General features: G+C 47.6%; 5 protein-coding genes across 5 annotated transcripts, besides 2 other annotated features; 2 read left to right on the top strand and 3 right to left on the bottom strand.

Annotated features, from left to right (window-relative positions):
* Window positions 1-425: 425 nt before the first annotated feature.
* Window positions 426-1259, bottom strand: N7458_003806 (uncharacterized protein; the record flags this gene model as incomplete). Its single annotated transcript, XM_056907188.1, has 2 exons — window positions 426-825; window positions 892-1259. The coding sequence occupies 2 exons, from the start codon at window positions 1257-1259 to the stop codon at window positions 426-428; spliced, it is 768 nt and encodes a 255-aa protein (XP_056767915.1).
* An 828-nt stretch (window positions 1260-2087) lies between these two features.
* Window positions 2088-2427: a sequence feature (Protein overlapping with rRNA (N7458_003805, KAJ5455541.1) was converted to a misc_feature.).
* Window positions 2428-2451: 24 nt separating this feature from the next.
* Window positions 2452-2522: a sequence feature (Protein overlapping with rRNA (N7458_003805, KAJ5455541.1) was converted to a misc_feature.).
* Window positions 2523-4369: 1847 nt separating this feature from the next.
* Window positions 4370-6229, bottom strand: N7458_003804 (uncharacterized protein; the record flags this gene model as incomplete). The annotated part of the gene is made up of 8 exons (XM_056907186.1): window positions 4370-4480; window positions 4535-4762; window positions 4819-5004; window positions 5063-5310; window positions 5365-5541; window positions 5615-5804; window positions 5865-5991; window positions 6057-6229. The coding sequence occupies 8 exons, from the start codon at window positions 6227-6229 to the stop codon at window positions 4370-4372; spliced, it is 1440 nt and encodes a 479-aa protein (XP_056767913.1).
* A 1009-nt stretch (window positions 6230-7238) lies between these two features.
* Window positions 7239-8729, top strand: N7458_003803 (uncharacterized protein; the record flags this gene model as incomplete). Its single annotated transcript, XM_056907185.1, has 2 exons — window positions 7239-7363; window positions 7421-8729. The coding sequence occupies 2 exons, from the start codon at window positions 7239-7241 to the stop codon at window positions 8727-8729; spliced, it is 1434 nt and encodes a 477-aa protein (XP_056767912.1).
* Window positions 8730-9081: 352 nt separating this feature from the next.
* On the top strand, window positions 9082-10119 carry N7458_003802 (uncharacterized protein; the record flags this gene model as incomplete). Its single annotated transcript, XM_056907184.1, has 1 exon — window positions 9082-10119. The coding sequence occupies one exon, from the start codon at window positions 9082-9084 to the stop codon at window positions 10117-10119; it is 1038 nt and encodes a 345-aa protein (XP_056767911.1).
* Window positions 10120-12108: 1989 nt separating this feature from the next.
* N7458_003801 (ankyrin repeat domain-containing protein) lies at window positions 12109-16522 on the bottom strand (the record flags this gene model as incomplete). The annotated part of the gene is made up of 7 exons (XM_056907183.1): window positions 12109-12126; window positions 12206-13812; window positions 13894-15183; window positions 15261-15420; window positions 15472-15630; window positions 15995-16385; window positions 16440-16522. 7 exons carry the CDS (start codon window positions 16520-16522, stop codon window positions 12109-12111), a joined length of 3708 nt encoding a protein of 1235 aa, XP_056767910.1.
* Window positions 16523-17911: the final 1389 nt, after the last annotated feature.

Raw genomic sequence — 17911 nt, 5'->3', positions numbered from 1 at the left:
TCCACAATTTCCAGCTACAATCGATGTCTTTATTTTGAATGACGCCATTCAAGGGCCAAGTGGAGGCTCGAGCAATGGGCGAGAGAACATTCTCAAATTACGATGCGGTTGAATCAGAAGTTTGGAACAGATCAATCTAGCAGAAAGCTGAATGTTTAAGACGATATATTTCCTTCCTAATCTGTTAGGAAGGCCGTATTACACCTCAAATTTGTTCTTTGACCTGTGTAGTTCAAATGCCAAGTACATTTGGAATGGTTGCTAAGCACGGCCTAGACCCTGTCTATTATCTAGAGCAACATCCTTGCCTCAGAAAACAAGTAAGCAAGCCCTAACTGTACCAATCCCAACAAAAGATATTAACGACAAACAGTTCAACCCCCAGAATTAGTCCACTCCAATAGCATTCGAAAAACTTTACTCATCTACACCTTCGTCCTCGAATAAGCAGGTGGTGACTCATCCTGCCCCAAAGACGGTGCAGTCTCTAACGGATCTGTCCTATTCACATTCGCCTCCTTCGATCGACGGTAACGTTTCACCCAGGCTAAGACAAAGTAACCCAAAATAATCACGCCAGCCCCAACTCCGATACCAATTCCGGCCTTATCTCTCTTGCTCAGTAAAGGACCGTGCGGCAGGTTAAGAGAATCAGCCACGATGGGGACGATACTTGATTCGGAAGCTTTAAAGCGGACTTGGATCCCGGTTGCTGTGATGGCTCTTACTGTCGTTACGACGGAGAGGGTGGCGTCTGAGTATGTAATTGTGGGTGCGCTGTTGAATGTCTTGCCGCAGTAGTCCTGTCCATTGCAGTCAAACCCACTGCATCGTATCAATTAGATTGGGCGCCTTTAGGGACAGTTATAAAATAAGCATTCGTTGACTCACCTCGGACAGCATATAACGGTCGTCTCATCGCGTTGCGTTGTCGTCGGCAGCGTGCACGTTTTATATCCCACTGGACACTGTCCGGGACTAAAGTATCTATCGTACCGCCATCCTTCTGGACAACACTCGTCACCGTAGGGACCCGCACATCCCTGGATAAGATCTGGTCGTCCGTATAGCAGTTCTGTGTGTGGTGTGGCACATGATGCTGGCGGCGTGAAGACGGTCGTGAGTGGTCCGGCGTTGGTTTTGGTTGTATCGAGGCGATTTGCGTAGGAAGTATCGTAGATATAGCTAAAGGCACCGGTAAAGATGCTAGATAGTGCAGTAATGCGTAGAAGGGTGTGTCTTGGCGTTGAGTTCCTCATGCTGACTCCCGAAACGTGTATACTTCGCGGGCACAAAACGTGAAATCAAATCAAGAATCGACAGTGGTTAGTTCTGTCTGGATGTAACCAAAACTTCAATTTCTTTTGATTCCTTGACAGCAGCTCTCTAATACTTATTTATACCCACACCCAGTACCTGTACGGTTGTTGCGCAACGATCACAAAGAAACGCCATGGCGCCAAGACAAATCTCGTATTCAGACCTACATTTGTCCCTTCGGCACCGTGGTAAATGCATCTCATAGGCCCGGACTCGACGTCGGGGCAACACCGCCCGGCGTTCATTGCCTTGCTGCGGAAGGGAGGGAGAACAGATTAGACTCGAAGAGGTTTTATTTCACGATGCATGGGCGTTCGCGCCAATATCTGTGATGGAGGACCCTGCATGGGTATGACTGGCTTGATTTCAGGGACATCCGCCTTGCGGGGCTGTGCCTGTATCAGCTAGTGACGCATTTTGACAGGAGAGTGGATGTGGAAATGGGGATGCGGAAGATGCGGAGGGGGTGGAAGGGGCTGAAGGGGCGAGGCGGTCGATGCGTTCTCGAATACTTTACTTCGTCATGATGAGCTTCTAAAGTTAAGTCGCTTTCTACCTTGGATAAGGGATCGACTTGATTATGGAAACTAGAGCAGTAAGAGATTATTGAATCTTATTTATGTTTGTACCCAAAAGGGGCATCTTGAATACAAGGCTCAGTTGGCAAACCTCCCATATTGGAAGATCTACCACAGTCTTTTGTTCTCATTATCCTATGGACCCTATTCTCAAATTATTCTTCGATAGATTTCACGTCATGGTGTTGGTCATAGAAGCACCAACACGCAAGCTCCCTGGGACTTTCCAAAACTCGCGTTGCAAGCAATATTGGTGGCTGGTACCATTGCACCCGCAGTTGCTCCCAAGACATATCCTGCTGCCGAATAGCACGCGATGAATACCTCAGGACATCCTACTTGACATACGGGGTAGGCGGCTGAAAATACGATGGTACCGAAGCAGACGATCATATATTTTGTTTTGAGTTGGTTTCCAAGTACATACGACCATAGGGTGTGGAGAACAGGGCTTCCCGTCCGCTCAGCCGTACTTAAGCCACACGCCGGCCAGTTAGTAGTATGGTGGGTGACCACATGCGAATCCTGGCTGTTGTATGTTTTTGTTTTTTACATTGTTGTGTTCTTTTTCCCATTCGTTGAAGCATCTGCCCTTGCCGCTTTACTCTTCAGCCCCTTCAGGCCCCTTCACCTGAACGCCCTGAAGCCCCTCTATTCTTCACCCGATCGCCCTGAAGACCCCTGAAGCGCGAACGTGGCCCCTCGGCTAAACTTTCCCTCTGTCCCACCTTCGTCCCCTAGCCCTCCAATCTTTGCTTTTGGTGGCTTGAACTGGTCCTGATCGAACGTGATCTCGGAAAATACGGTAGATTTACCGTAGCTTCTACAATTATCTGTTCTTGGCTATCTCCTCTCTAATTTCAAAGGAGAGGTGCAGAAATGAAAAGGTTCGCCCCGACGCAAATGAACACAATTGAAGAGCTCTCCTAGCCGGGCATTTCTATGATCCTGCAGTTTGACAATGCTTAGGCCCATAACAATACCAAACAATTAGCTTTTGGCTGGAAAGAGTACGCAGATCGATGCTCATAGTTTCTTCTGGGGGCTTTCTCCCACTACTCGTGCCTTTCTGCCCACCCACACCACCACGGGATTTTACACTCTACCACCTTCTTCTCCTTCGAACCACACGCGCCTAGTATGCCTAAATCGTCTAAAAACACCGAAACTGCCTTCGATAGGGCCTATAAGGCCTATTTTGATCGCGATCGCCCATCTATACGCTCGCTGGCTAAAGAATTTGGCCTTAACACCTAAGCCGATTATAAACGCCTTCATGCACGCATTAACGGTCGCCCCCCTCTTACGGCTAAAAACCTGTCAATAAGACCCTGAATAAGAGCTAAGAGTATGCACTAGAGCTATAGATTCGTCAGAGAGATCGAATAGGCCGCCCTACGCCTAAAATGTTGATTAAAGCTACTGCGTAAGGTATCCTTACGCGTAACGCGCCTAATATAACCGATCCACCTATCCTTAGAAAGATATAGATATATCGCTATCTTAAGCGATTACCGCCTAATCTACACCTAATTAAGCAAAAACCTATCGGTCGTTAGCGTTTTGAAACAAAATTTGAACGAGAACAATTGTATCCCTTAGTTAGCAGACGAGACTTGAACACGATCATTCTTCTCCATCTGTTACGGCCTTCACCAGGAACTGCCCGTCCCTGGTGGATAGCCCTACACGGGTCGGCCCAGACCGCCCGGTCCTGCCAGGCCACCACGTGACCTGCGCAACTGGTCTGCCTAGGCCGCCGGACCCTGCCAGGGCATTCCCACACACACATAGTAGTATGACTTAGGCTCTCCAGCGATTAGTCTGATATGAATACACCCCTTTGGGTTCCTTCACTCTAATTCTCCATTCCTACCAGGACCCGCTAGTACGTCGGTCCTAACACCTACCCCACCAGAAAGGACAGAAAAGCAGAAAAAACGTGATGAGGAGGTGCAGGAGGCGATCACAGATATTAGTCACCTAGCCTATGTTGATGCGCAGCCATTGTGTTAGAGATATTTGAGATGAATTGATCAAAATTGATGAAATATCCCGTGGTGGTGAGATATCCCGTGGTGGTGTGGCCCACCACAACGGCCTGTGCGTTGTGGGTGGGCAGAATGGCAGGAGTATACCGTTCCGGGCAACAACCCCGCGTTGCATCCATTGCTACTCGCCAGTTTAGCATAAAGCTCATCCAGCTAAATCCCCAAATCTGGAGCTGCTGCTTAGCCCTTAGACCCTGAAACCAGCCAAGTATATCCGACTAGGGGTTGTGATATGATTGTCAAAGGTTTATCGCACAAACTTGGAAAAAAAAGAAAGAAAAGAAAAATTTCAGGAGTGCTTGCGCTGCATATCCACAATGGGAGCCCAAGTTCGTGGCTCAACCTATCTGTGGCCCACTATCTCCCCCGGCTACGGCAGGTGTGAAGCAAATCAAAACCCGATCCGGCAATTTGAACGCGTCACTGAGATCCCTCTCCAGGACTGTCGTGATCACCGGATGCTATATCCTCGAAAACTCTAGCAGAGGCCCTGGTTACCTCTGCCAGGCTCTCCTTCAGTTCTGCGTGCATCTATCGAGCTGTGAGCTCGATGTTCATTTTTAAAAAGAGCTATGAGAGACTAACCTTTTGAGTTAGAGATACGGTTTCTGAGCAGACTCTACACCTAAAATCATGCAGCTCTTCCATTTTTGTCATGACTTCGCGTTCCGTAGCCTCGTTCAGGAGACCCAATTCCGGTAGCTTGTCCAACGTTGGCAGGATGAACTGGCTGGAGACGGCGTTGTAAACGTTTGACGCTTTTGAGGCAAATATGAATCTGGTCTTCATATCAAATGCATTCTCTAGCAACTCCTAACGGTATGTCAGTTTGAACCATAATAAGGGCCCTGAAAATGAATGAGCAATACCATCTTGACACCAGGATCGATTAAGTCCTCTTTGTCCTTGACAAAATCATACACGAGTGTACTGTGTTCCACTGTATATTTGATAATGGCATTGATATCGAGAAGGAACTTCATGAACTTCCTGACTAGTTGTTGTAGCTCAGTCACCTTCTTGAAAGACAATTGCACAATTTGTTTAACTTCGTCCTAAAAGACAGAATAGTTAGTAACACCCCAATAAGTGATCAGACCAAGACAAACCCACGATTGATTTTGATTCTGCACTTAGGTGTGCCAGTGTCTTCTCAAGGATTGCCTTTGACGCTTCAAGCTCACGGATCTCCTGGTTCCTTCGTTCTTGAGCTTCCTCCATACTCATGAGGTCTGCTCTAAGGGTTCTGTAGTGTATGTAGGCAGCCGCACCAGCAACCACAAGTCCGACTCCTGTGGTAACTGCCGATGCAGAAGCAACTACAGCAGTTAGGCCTCCTTCCGCCAAGACGCTGCCGCTGGCTGCGACTACTGTTAATTCAAGCCGACTCTGGAGAATTTGTCCACTTAACTTACCTACAATTCCGGCATACTTTTCGTACAGTGCCTTCTTTTCGCGAGTCTCTTGCATGTGTTTCGCTCGCTCGTTTGTCCTTGCCTCTTCCTTTTCCCTCTGACCTTCCTTCAATTCCTTGTCAATTTCGTTTTTATTAATCTCGTTGATTACATGCTGCTCCTGCTTCCGCTTTTGGCCTATATAAAGGTCAAATTTCTGTGTTAGTAAAGTTGTGATCATAGGTGTCGACGCTTGATGAAAGAGACATACCTAGTGTGTCTTGCAAAGCAAGATAAAGGGCCGCTGTCATGTTGCACCAAGCATCAAACAAGGCGCTGACCTCTCCAATGAGGTCTGTACAGTTCGCAACAATCTTCTCGCCTCTTGAAATATACTTAGACAGCAGCCTGTCTCTTGCTTCAGACTGACCAGCCTCACAGAACTTCAACATTTTCTCAATCTGCTCGGATCACTGTGTGTCAATAAGCTGGCAACAAGTAGAGTGAAGAGGACAGCGTACAGTCCCATTCGGTTGCGAGAGCTCATTTGTTAAATGAGCCAAGACTTTCATATTCCTTGCAGTGGTTCTAAATGTATCTGCGCCAACAGCTGCACAGTGGCTCACATTCGCGGAGAGTGTTGTATACCTGTATAACAGTCAGCTTACTACACTCAGAACAGCATATTTACCATTGGATAATGCTAGACACACTCAAGCCCAGGGCCCGTCAGCTCAATACCTATTACCATTGGTCTTGAGGTAATCAAAATACATTCGGCGAGAATTCCAATAGAGTCCGGTCCAGCGCGAAAAGTCGTGCTCCAGTCTTCATTTCCATACTGCATCTGGAGCTCTGTCTCCATGCGCAGGATCGATTGCTCCATTGAGAATTGAAGAAGCCCTGATTCGCCAGTAAGAAATAAGAAATGTCGGAGTGTTTCTGGTGCTCAGATGTTCGGTTGATGAGGGGCGTTTTAGAGGGCGAGGGTAGTGATAGGTTGTGACCCGGGGAATTTGGCAATTATCTGATTGAAAAGCGAGACTGGAAAGAGATACAGAGTGAAGGAGCAGAGCAGAATGGACCACGATGCGAAAAAGAAGAGGAAAAGAAGAGGAAAAAGAAAAGGAAAAAGAAGAGGAAAAAGAAGTTTGAAAGTAAGAAAAAGATTCGGGGGCAGCACGCTCAGAACAAAGCTGAGGTAGGCTGTTATGTCGCTTTGCTTGGTTTTGTTGAAGACAGAAAGGAGAAGACTTGAGGAAAGGAAGACCAGGGAAAGCATCGCCTCTTTATAGGCATTCCATGCCATTTGCGCCGTCGCAAACCGCGTTACCTCTGCGAAGTAGGGCTTCATAGAATGATGTAGTTCAAAGCCTGATCAAGCACCATCTCCCTACTACAACCAAAGCGTACTGCATGTACTAAGCCAATGAAAAAAGGAGTTCTAAATATGGCTAGCGCGAGAGACAAGCGAACAAAAGGGTTATACATTAGTGCCGGGCTCCTAAAAGGCCGACCAATCGAGTTACAAGGCTGCCGTACCTCATTTTTGATAAGAAGCCTCATCTGGGAGTCCATGGACTAAGAGCGGGGTAATTTCAGCATTAGTGCCACGTCAAGTGGCTGACCCTTCACTGGATGTCAGCCTGGGATGGTTGGGAAGTTGTAAGGCTTGTCATTAGGTCAAAAGTTGCGCGACTCACTCAAATACGGTTCATCAGGCGTCTTCGGGTTGTGATGTGACCATTGACGTGCCCCTTAGCCAGATTACGGGAGGCCCGGATTATGCACCGGCTGTTGCTATTTCCTTTATATCGGCATATTCTTGTTTCATCTCTCAACCATCCCAGACACTTCACCGGAAACGCATAGCAGAAAGTCTGGTCGTTTCTAACATGGAACGTGCAAGGGCATATGAAGGGCACCGCCGTGTTGTGTTCCGACTCTTCGTCACCGAAGATCTGACTCGAGAGCAAGCCAAGCTCGCGTTCGAGGAACAAGCATTGGAGCTGCGATTGACGTAAGGAGTCAGCGATTACTTCTTTTTGTTCATCGTGATCAACTGACACTCTGGCAGGATCCACCAATGGAAGACACTGCTACGCGATCTCGGTATCTTCAAGAATATACGGGGTCAAGACGCTGTTCGTGCAAAAACTATTCTTGATCAGACACTGGATGGCCACCACTGCCTGGTTTTTGCAGATGGTGTGCTTCAAGAGAACGAGGAGATTGTCCGACACTGTGATAGGAGACAGGACTCGCCGAAGGAAAAGTCAGATCCTCGGAAGCTCACCTGGATCCGTTTACCATTCGAGGTTACCACGTTAAGCGACCCAACCGCTTTCAAGAACTTCCAATACCTGCTTTTTACTACGCGGGTTCATTTCGAGTCCTGCTTTGACACTGGCGAATGGGCCCCAAACCACAAGGGACTATACGCTAGGAGTACGGAGCTGAAAGCACAACTAGCGGGCCTCAGTAGGCTGCACAATATGGTCTTCCGTGCATTGAAGCAACTCAAGGTGGGTGGAAATCAGCGAGCTGAGGCACTGCTAAGGAGTGCCTTCGCTCTCCACCGATCCGTCGTGGGATATCGTCACCATCGCCAGCTCCCTGATATCCTTGGAATACTGCTCATGGTAAAGAGAGCCGGCAACGAGGAGCTGCAGCATTTCATTACAACCGATCTGGTTTCCATGGCACGACAGGTTTTGCCACAGAATGATCCGCGCAGACTCATGCTTGAATTCTTGGAAATGATAGATTGGGAGCAATTATGTCCCCTATATATCGCGTTTGATTCTTATTGCCGTTTCTTGTGGATGAACAGGGCAGGAACCGACCATGTCAAAGCATATTTCTCGTATAACCAGGCTAGGTTTCCCAGAGCTGATGCGGGTGAGTTCTACAGCCTGTACAAAGGATTGTCTATTTTTGAAATCGAGAACATGCTCGATCGAATAGACATCGAGCTCGGGAAATACAGTCACGAGACTATGACCCTGTGGCACACTGCAATGGAGTACTTGTGGAGTGAGCGGGAGTATGTGGAAATGGGCTACATTTGTCAACGTTTATCCGAACGTGTTCGTCGGCTTGGGAGAAGATTTGACTATAGTCAAGACCCACAGCTGAACCATGACGTTTCAACCACCTTTCTTCTTCTTGGCCTAGCACAGGAGGCCCAAGGGTACCCTTGCACTGCGAGATTGTCTTTCAAGCAGGCAGCACAAGTTCGAGATTCAATCGTCCCGGGTGATCAATGGGATGCGGCTCGAGAGGGGGCTCTGAGCAAGTGGGTTGAGGTAGATCGCCGGATTGGAGAATTGCACAAAGCGAACACCAACAGCATGTTGATCGATATGATGTACACAGCCATCTGATTTGAAGACAGACACTGCAAGGCCCACCATGGCCGCTTAGGATGACAGGGGATCCATAATCTTGAATGAATGACAGACTGCAGCAATGTACGGCGCATAGAGCCCGCGATACGAATGACCAAGTAGAAAAAGGTGATTTTCTTTTGATTCCTTCAGTCACAATCATCGACACAGGGTCTATAGGTCAGTCTCGATGCATTGCTGCCCGACGTTTCAGCTCACTTTGTAAAGCGCTTATCTAATAATGCGGGACTTTATATTCCGCCATATTCTCTCCACGGTGTGTTGCCTACACGCATATTTACTCTTACATTATTTCTGTGGCCGCATAATATCAAAATTTACCAGAAATATGACCTCTGGCACCCCTGTGGACGATCCAGTGCTCCCCGTACCTCCACGTCGGGATGAAGACGCACACCACTTGGCCTGGACCGACTGGGCGAGGAGAGCCCCAGGACAGAAGCTCACCACGGAGAAAGAGAGAAACGTCCTGATATGCTCGACTGAGGTAGTCCGAGCCGTGAAGTCGGGCTACATCAAACCTGAACACGCCCGCAAAGCCTATGAAGTCATGTTGCTGACCGGTCATCGCGAATCCGATTTCAATGCAAGGGCCACAAATTCCAAAAGCTCGGCCACCGGCATGTTCCAGCAAATTGAGGCGTTCCATCAACGAAGTCCACTCAATTCTCCCAGCGTCCGGAAAGTACTGCTCACAGTCGAGCAGCGCATGGATGTTGCGACGGCTGCTGGTTTCTTTCTCAGACAGCTCGCCCATTGTCCAAATTGGCAAGAAATGAAGATAAACAAAGCAGCTTACGAGGTGCAAAAGTTTCGTCTCAAGGATATGCACCGCTATGAGGACCCTGCGATCACCAGGGAAATTGTCTGCCTGAGCGGCGCTTTATTCCCCGGGCAAGCGTCCATGATCGATAACGCCGTATACTCCAATGCGGATAGGGCCAAGCTCAGTTGCCAGAGTTCCGGTGCTTTCAGCTGTAAGGTCGGCGGCTGCGACGAAGACGTCCCAGAGCCATCCACAGAGGTGACGGGTGAGGAGCGCCCCGTGCCAAGGCTTCATATACCCATGCATGTTCCAGCTATCGACCTGACGCCAAAGGATCCTATGCCAAAGGAGGCCCGCGACAAATGGGACCATGCGATCCAGACTGGGAGTACAGGTGTCGTGACTGCAATTGTGGGAATGGGGGGAGGTGCGGCTCTCGGGGCAGCCACAGGGGGAGGGGTTACCATCGTCCCCTCAGGTACAGGACTGGCTCTTGCATTCAATCTACTCCATCCTGCAGGCCAGGTTGGTGCCGTGATAGGGCTCGGGGTTGTTGGAACATGCTTCGCATGGCATTATTTTACCCGTGATAGGTTATGATAGCAATCAGGCAGCTTTAGGTAGACACAGAAGAGTTTTGATTTATCTACATGGATGATTGAAAGATTGGCGTCTATGATGTAAGGACGGAATCTTAACTACACTTCGGATAAAGAAATCGAGTTCGTTGCTTCTGACTAGCGGTGCAGGTCTTCGGCCTCGTTTCCAACCAAAATTAACATCTTATACCTCCGCTGGCCACAGGTACAACGTGAACAGGTTCAAACCAGATAGTGACGACCTGAGCCCGTCCAGTTACGGGGTTTGGGTACACCTGCGACGGGTAAATCGCAGGTTTATGTCCAGGTCTACTCGTAATTCATATTCAGGTTCCAGCTCACATCTAGACTGGTTCTCACGTTATCAGACGAGCATTCCATTGCAGGTCGTATACACATGATGGTATGTGTAATGACATGATTTTAGATCATGAGTACTAGGTAGGTCTCCACGTTGCTCCCTAGGGACGACGTTTTGTCCGCTTTAGTTGACGCAACCTTACATATCAGGCTGGGGCCAGGCTGGCGTTGATTGACAATTGGTTTCCCGCACTTGAAAGTTTAGAAGTGGACCTACGATGCTCAGCTTTGAAGGGTTTGTGGTATGGCGCGTTTCACGGAGTCCTAAAGATGGGACTTTGAGGGGAGATCATGCTGATAAGCAATCTGATTCAGGAATATTCGGGGGACGGAGGGGATGTGACTGCGACATGTTTTTATCGCTGTAAGTCAGATGACGGAAACCCGTGAGTTGCATAGGGGACTAGCGCTATGACATGATCTCCATAGGCATGCCGCGATCAAGAAGGTCTTTAACGAATTGTACGTTGTCTCCTTTGATGGCTTCGATTATTATCGCATAGAAGTCGCATATGTCAAAGTTTTCCGATGATAAACTTTGTGATCCAAGAATCTCCCGGAGTTTCTGGATATCACCGCTGACGCAAGAAGCACGCGAATTTTCAAGAGTCGCTGTTGGCGTTCGAGTTGGAAGTTAAGGATATTCGCTCGGCTGAACCGGAGGGTGGTCTGGCGGAGGCAGGACATCCGTGGCGGGTTTGGATGAGAGGCTATCACAATTCCTTAGTCACTCGTTCTTGGAACCTTAATGAAGCGGGAAGTATGTTCTCTGTGGCAGGTGGTGAGGGAGAGGTATTTCAATTATTTTTAAGTCATCAGACCCCGAATCTGCATTCCCATGCACTGGGTTAACCAATGAGCAGTTGTCACACTAGGCGATGTTTCACAGCAAAATGATGGCTCTTTCGTTCGTGGGTGGGTACCTCCATGCGGTGACTCCAATCTGCGGCCCTCCGCGAGAATGTCTCGGCCATACTCTTATGCTTCGATAAGCGTGAGATCGGATCTGAACTCAACGTCTGAATCAGAATAAAATGATGTAAGAGTTGGAAATAAGCAGGTGGTAGTACTGCGAACATGCTTAAAACGCGCGTGATCTCCGGAAACGAATCCCTCACTATACTCTCTTGAGTCTCACAAGCATTTCCCGCACTGTTTCATTCGAAGAGAATCCCTCCTTAGGAATAGCGAGAGATTAGGAAGGAGCGTAGGGCCAAATTGATCGGTTGTAAATGGATAAGTGATAGACTGGGCTATAGGAATCAACTAATGCGTTTTGTCTTCTAGGGTTGTTGGCCATAAGGTGCAAATGAAGTAACCGCAGGTGGGGGCTTAGGATCGAAACAAAATTGATCGGCAGAAAAAGAAAGGGTAGAGAATGTAGCTTTGAAAGACCGAGTTGCTAATCCGGAAAAAAAAGGCACTGGCTTTTCTTGAGTGATGTTGCTGGGGGATTGTTGGGTGCTTGGGAACCAAGTAAATTGGCTGGCAGAAGCGGAGGACTGATTTGTAATTCTCGGGGAGTCTCCTTGTATGGTGCTACTTGATGCTCCAGGTTTAATAATCTTCCAATCGATATGAACTGGAGGGTGCGAGGTTCCCCGAATCTTGGCTAGACAACTATGAGGCGCTAGTCTGGAGAAATGGACTAATCTTTGCAAGCCATAAGTGTCCATTTTCAATTGCAACGAAGGAGGACACAGCTCCAATGAGATAAGATCACGCACGGCTCTCCCCCACTTGTTGGGTTGGTTGCCGACATGCGGAATCCTTCTGAGAAGGAAATCCAGCGTTGATTCATTGCTAGCTCTCGCTGCCAGGTGCAGGAGGCTATTGCCAAAGGCATCCACGCAAGATATGTCCGCCTCTCCGGGCCTGGAGTTGAGGTCTCTGGCCCTCGCTCCAAGAAGAATGCTCAATATTGAGAGAGGCGCAAAGGACGCAGCAAAAGCGACGGCAGGCCGGCCATGACGGTCAACTTTGGTCACGTCCACACTCGGGAGTGAAACGATGTAGCTCACAAGCACGTCATTGCCGGAGACGACGGCGTGGTGAAGTGCGGTCCAACCCATGGAATCCCTTTCATTGACAGCGGATGGTACTGGCAAATGGGCAACTAATGCCTTCACGATCCGTGTATGACCATTGGCTGCTGCCAGGTGAAGAGGAGTTCGGCCGCATGATGCTTTATCTGTCGGAGAGGTACCGTAGGATAACAGCATCTCGGTTGCGCGGTATTCGTTTTCTTGGCTGGCATAATGAAGAGGCGTCATGCCCTGCCTATCTGGTACAGCCGAGAGATCGGGGCTTTTCTTCAAAGCGAGTTCGAAAGCATCGATCATTCCGACTATGATGGCCCAATGTAGAATGTTTCTCCCGTTACTGTCCGAAAATCTGCCAATTCTGTCCAAACGGTGCAGCAAAGATATAACAATCTCTGTCCAACCTTGACGAGCAGCGTTGATTAGAGGGTTTTCTCCTCGAATCTGCGCAATCTCAATGTTGACTTCTGGAATATTAAGTAGAACGCGAGTCATGTTCTCTTTTCCCCAGTGGATAGCCAGAGTCAATGGGGTGCGCCCCAGCTCGTCCTGGGGGTTCAATTTCAAATCTTGTCGAGTCATCAACTTCTCCAACAGTTTCTCAGCATGGAGGCAATCTAGGGCAACAACCGCATGTAATGATGTCAAGCCCCATTGATCACTCGCATTAAAGTCGAGACCGGTAAAGCTCAGAGCTTCTTGAAGGCTGGCCAAGTGGTTGCATGATTCTGCATCTTCCGAGTCCGAACTCGCCTGTGATCCCGCGTCTGAATCTGCTTCAACAAGTGGCTGACAAGAATTTCTTGGGCTGGCCAAGTGGTTGCATGATTCTGCATCTTCCAAGTCCGAGCCCGCCTGAGATCCCGCGTCTGAATCTGCTTCAACAAGTAGCTGACATGAATTTCTGAGTCGACGAAGAAGGATTGTTTGTTTGTATGAATCCCGCGAATTAGGGTCAGCTCCGAGGTGAAGAAGTAACATGGTTTGCTCAAAAGTCTTATAGTAATGCAGAAGGGGCTTTCCATCCTTGAGTGCATTGATATCATGTCCGTCATCAACCAAGTTTTTCATTAGACCATAGAGTCCGTGTCGCATTGCCAAAAAGAGCGGAGGTCCTTCGAAACTAGACAAGTATATGGTGAAGCAACACAATGCAAGATAATTTTGCGGTCTGATGAGCACTCGTTTGAAGAACTGGTAGAATTGCAAATCATCCGATTCACCAATATGTGACACCCAGAATCGTGAGCCATAGGCAAGAAAAGGGTACTTTCCGGACAAATATTCGTATGCTGCCACAGAATCAGTGGAATTAGGTCTTGTCACGTCCAAGTCTCCTAATGGGAAATTCTTTAACCCTATATACCACATACAGTCTCGAGCAAGCTGAATGTTCACTTGATCTAGGTCGATATGGAACTTATTATGTCGTTTTTCCTTATCGAGACTGATATGACGTACGTCCAACAGGAAGGCTTTGAACGAATGATGGACGAGCGTGATATATTCATGATCGTCAACTCGAATCAAGTGCGGACATGCACGTCTGAGGAATTCACTAAGTGAGAATCTGACATCTATGGCCTCATAAGAACAAGGTCTTTCCGCAAGTGCTATTGCGACTGACAGTTCATCAATCCTGAGTGGACGTCGAGCCGCCACAATCCACTGAAGAACATGAAGAAGCTCTTCATGCTGCCTTTCGTCAACGGCGCAGAGCAAGCGGTAATAAAGGCTCTCCATTTTACGTGGTAACTGCTGAAGCTTGTCTAGCTTCTGATAAAGGAGATCCTTTGTCCAAGAACCGATACCGTCTTGGAAATTGGCCCAGGCAAGAGAGGCCCACAGGAAAGATCCTTTAGCACGGAACATGATCTCTTTTAAGACGGTTTCTGTTATGCGGCTTTCGAAAGAGTGTGCTAGGGCGTATTCATGCACAACCTCTCGAAGAAACAGAGCACAGTCCCCCTCCTTCTCCAGAGAATCATCGAGAGAGACGTGTAAGATATTCCATGACAAGAGAGTTCTCTCCAATTCTGGCTCTGTTCGACTTGTCAGAAACATCTTGACGCTCTGCCTTTCTGACTGAATCTCCCGTTGAATGCCTCGGAGAAATAATCCCCACTCTGTCCTATTCAGGTGATCCAGAGCATCAATCACAATGTACAGAGGACGGGTGCCCACAGCACTTAACACAAGCGAAAAGCTGTCCCAGAGTTGCCACATTGACTCGAGATAGCCTGGTTCAATTTTGGGATATTTTTCTTTCAATTTGCGCCCTAAGCCAGGGTCCTCGTAAAGCAGCTGGTGAATCAACGAAGCCAGTAAATTTGTGGTACATTTGGTCCGCTGATCGTCATCGGAGCAAAAGAAGTAGCATACCAGTGGCCTCGCTTTGTCTTGTTTATCAAGAGGACTGCAGCTAGCTTCACGGAGCATGTCAAGTGTGTATCTTGCCAGTACTGATTTTCCCTGCCCTGGATAACCATGAAGCCAGAAAAACTTATGGTGGACACTGTCTTTCCATTGGACGAAACTTGGATTATTAGTAAGCCAAGTGCATGTATCTGGATGCCTTTCTGGTACTCGGGAAAGGACATCCTGATAATTGAATACGCGGAACTTGTGCACATAATCATACGGCACGGCTGGAATCAGGGCAGCTACAGGATTGAGCCAAGTATTGTCAGCCTAGTTTCAATTGGGATAATAAAGACAGGCGAAGCATAATGTTACGCACGAGGCATATGATCTTTCCTTTTCTCAATGTCTCGGACGTAACCTTTGAGCACTGCAGAGATGTCTCCAGAGCCGATCAACACCATTTCCATATGATTCGCGTCGATTGTCTCCGTTGTTTCCAAGGTATAGCCTAATTTGGAGGAAATGTCATCTACCACCTAGATACTGAATTAGAATCGTCCAAAATATGAGGTAGTGGGAAATTATACCTTTCCGCTGAACCCTTTGATACCCGAAAGACCACGGCTTTCTTGGAATGAGTGGATAGAGATGTCAAAATTTTGCAGTACTCGAAGGAAGTCATCTTGAACCAAATCCAGAATTTGGGAATCAATCTGAAGCTCAGAGAGAAGCCGATCATTAGAGCTCTGCAGGGCCACAGTCACGAGATTCGAAACTAGATGTCCCCAAGCTGCAGCACTCGCTCCTCTATGAGGTGTTCCGCAAAATATAATCCCATGCACACGGGCCAGAAGATCTTTGTATCTAGGTTGGGGACTCGCATTGCATCTTTGAATTGCCTTTTACTTCTCAGTCATCCAGATTGAAACAAAGCGAGAAAACAAGACTGACGGTTTTGACAACGACTCCTCCGAGACTGTGGGCGACGAAAATCACAGGAAGCTTTCCTCAATCAAACATAATCAGCAATAATGTCTAGTAGTGAGTGTAGTCTCACTAAATCATAGTCTGTTTAACCTCCAACACCAAAGGAATGTGCGTGTCCCTTACATCATTTTCAAGTGAACGCTCCAATTTGACCATCAAGTCATTTCCGTGGTGCAAGATACTGTTCCGATTATTTGAGCAGAAAACTCCCTCAATCACATTGGCGTTGTAACCATATGTGAATATATTCGCCTGGGGCACAACCTCTGGAAGCTCGTCCGCGGGCCAGAAAATATGGCTTGATGCGAGACCATCGTTGTGGGAAGATTCCAGTTTAGGGCTCTTATCCAATTCAGCATCTATTGGTTGTGGCTGAGGGGGAGATATCAGAGCTCGATGCAACCATGGAACTTTGGAGGCATCTGTTTTCTTGTTACCCACTTCGTTCACAGTCGTCTGTTTGTATTCCCAGGTTCGTCTTGGGTGGCCCCGAAGCCCATGAACAAACACAATGCTGTCATTCTGTCAATATGTCTCCATAGATGTAAGAGGGTTTTAAGATGCTCACTTGACAAGGGGATTCGTGCCACTATTTCCTTCCACCGCTCCGCGAGGAAATACTTTTGATAGACCATTATCGCGGATCAGCATCCTGCAGCTCTATAAGATGCCCACTATAAGGAGAGGTTGTCACAAGGATATTGTCCCAGACTGAAATCTAAGGGCTCGCATTATAAATATCTTTCAAGGAGGGACCCCCTGAGTAGGCTAGAAGTACGAATTCAATCACATGATGGATCGCGCTTAGTATGTGGGGCCATCACGAACGCCACGCTACTGCGTCCGGTGTGGCTATGCACAGATTTCCAGAGACCAGTGTTTCAGAAACATCAGTCATACTACTCCGTACAGTAATAATTAATCGCCTATTATTGCAGGGGCAGACGAACCATGCGGTTCTCAGTTTGGCCCCCAGGGTTTTGAACATGTGGTTCCCTCCGATTCTGACTGTTTCTCTTCCATGTATGCCCCCCAGGCTCCCTTCAGGTAGGCCAGTTAACAGTGCGGTGAGCGACCACTTACAAGTTTTATTCTATATTCTTGTCTCTGTGAAGATCTCGGAAAGACATGCAGTAAGCCAGGAGAGATATTCCGAAGTGCTGTGGAGTGTACAAGCAATACCGATAGTTAAAAGCTACTGATGACAATAAAGTTAAGTATGTGAAACGTATTGTTGAACTTCCGATGGTTTCTTTTCAATCACAATGTATGGAGTACATAGAAAGCTATAAGGACGGAATGCCAATTGTGATTCTTTGACAAAACATCAGTGCTAACGTAATTCACGGTCGAGCTGCGCACCCTAAACACATAGTAAATAGGATTATTCAGGTCACTATATATCAACAATGAGAAGTCCATTTTATTTGAATTTGGTAGAACATTGATTATTAGCATAAATGATAGTGTAACTTAACTAAAATATAGAGTGAATGATTTTTTACCTACATTACTAAAGATACGCTCCGATCGAGTGATACCGATATATATATATCGACATGGTTATACCTCAAAGTGGTTCTTGACCTAATAAACATACTTAATATAAAGTACTGAGGACTAAGATATACTTAGACCTTATTCTAAGTGTTGAGCGTTGAAAGATGAAGCTGTAATTTATCGTATTTACTATGTGTTTTGGGGTGCGCAGCTCGACCGTGTGCGCAGCTCGGCCGTTGAATTACGGTATGTATAAGCAGTTGAGAAGGACGCCTTTGTGGCTCAGACCTGCTTTGAGGTGAAACAAGGGAGAGACGTGGCTGCGAGAACCGATGATCGGTTGACGCTCTGTGAACTTCTCCGAATCACCGATCAAATCTCCATATTCTGGAGCGGATCAACTCTCTGAAGACCTCCTAAGCTGAATGGGCATTGCTGAGGCGCTACTTGTCAAAGTCACAGACCACAAACTGGTAGTCCCCCTTTATCCTCGCAAGGGCAGCACGTCAGGTTTCTGAGTTATCATTCTCGTTGAAATTC

This window comes from Penicillium daleae (assembly GCF_028827525.1).
Source record: "Penicillium daleae strain IBT 16125 chromosome Unknown utg000004l_segment0_segment0, whole genome shotgun sequence".
Taxonomy (NCBI): Eukaryota; Fungi; Ascomycota; class Eurotiomycetes; order Eurotiales; family Aspergillaceae; genus Penicillium; species Penicillium daleae.
This window is presented reverse-complemented; position numbering and strand designations above follow the sequence as displayed.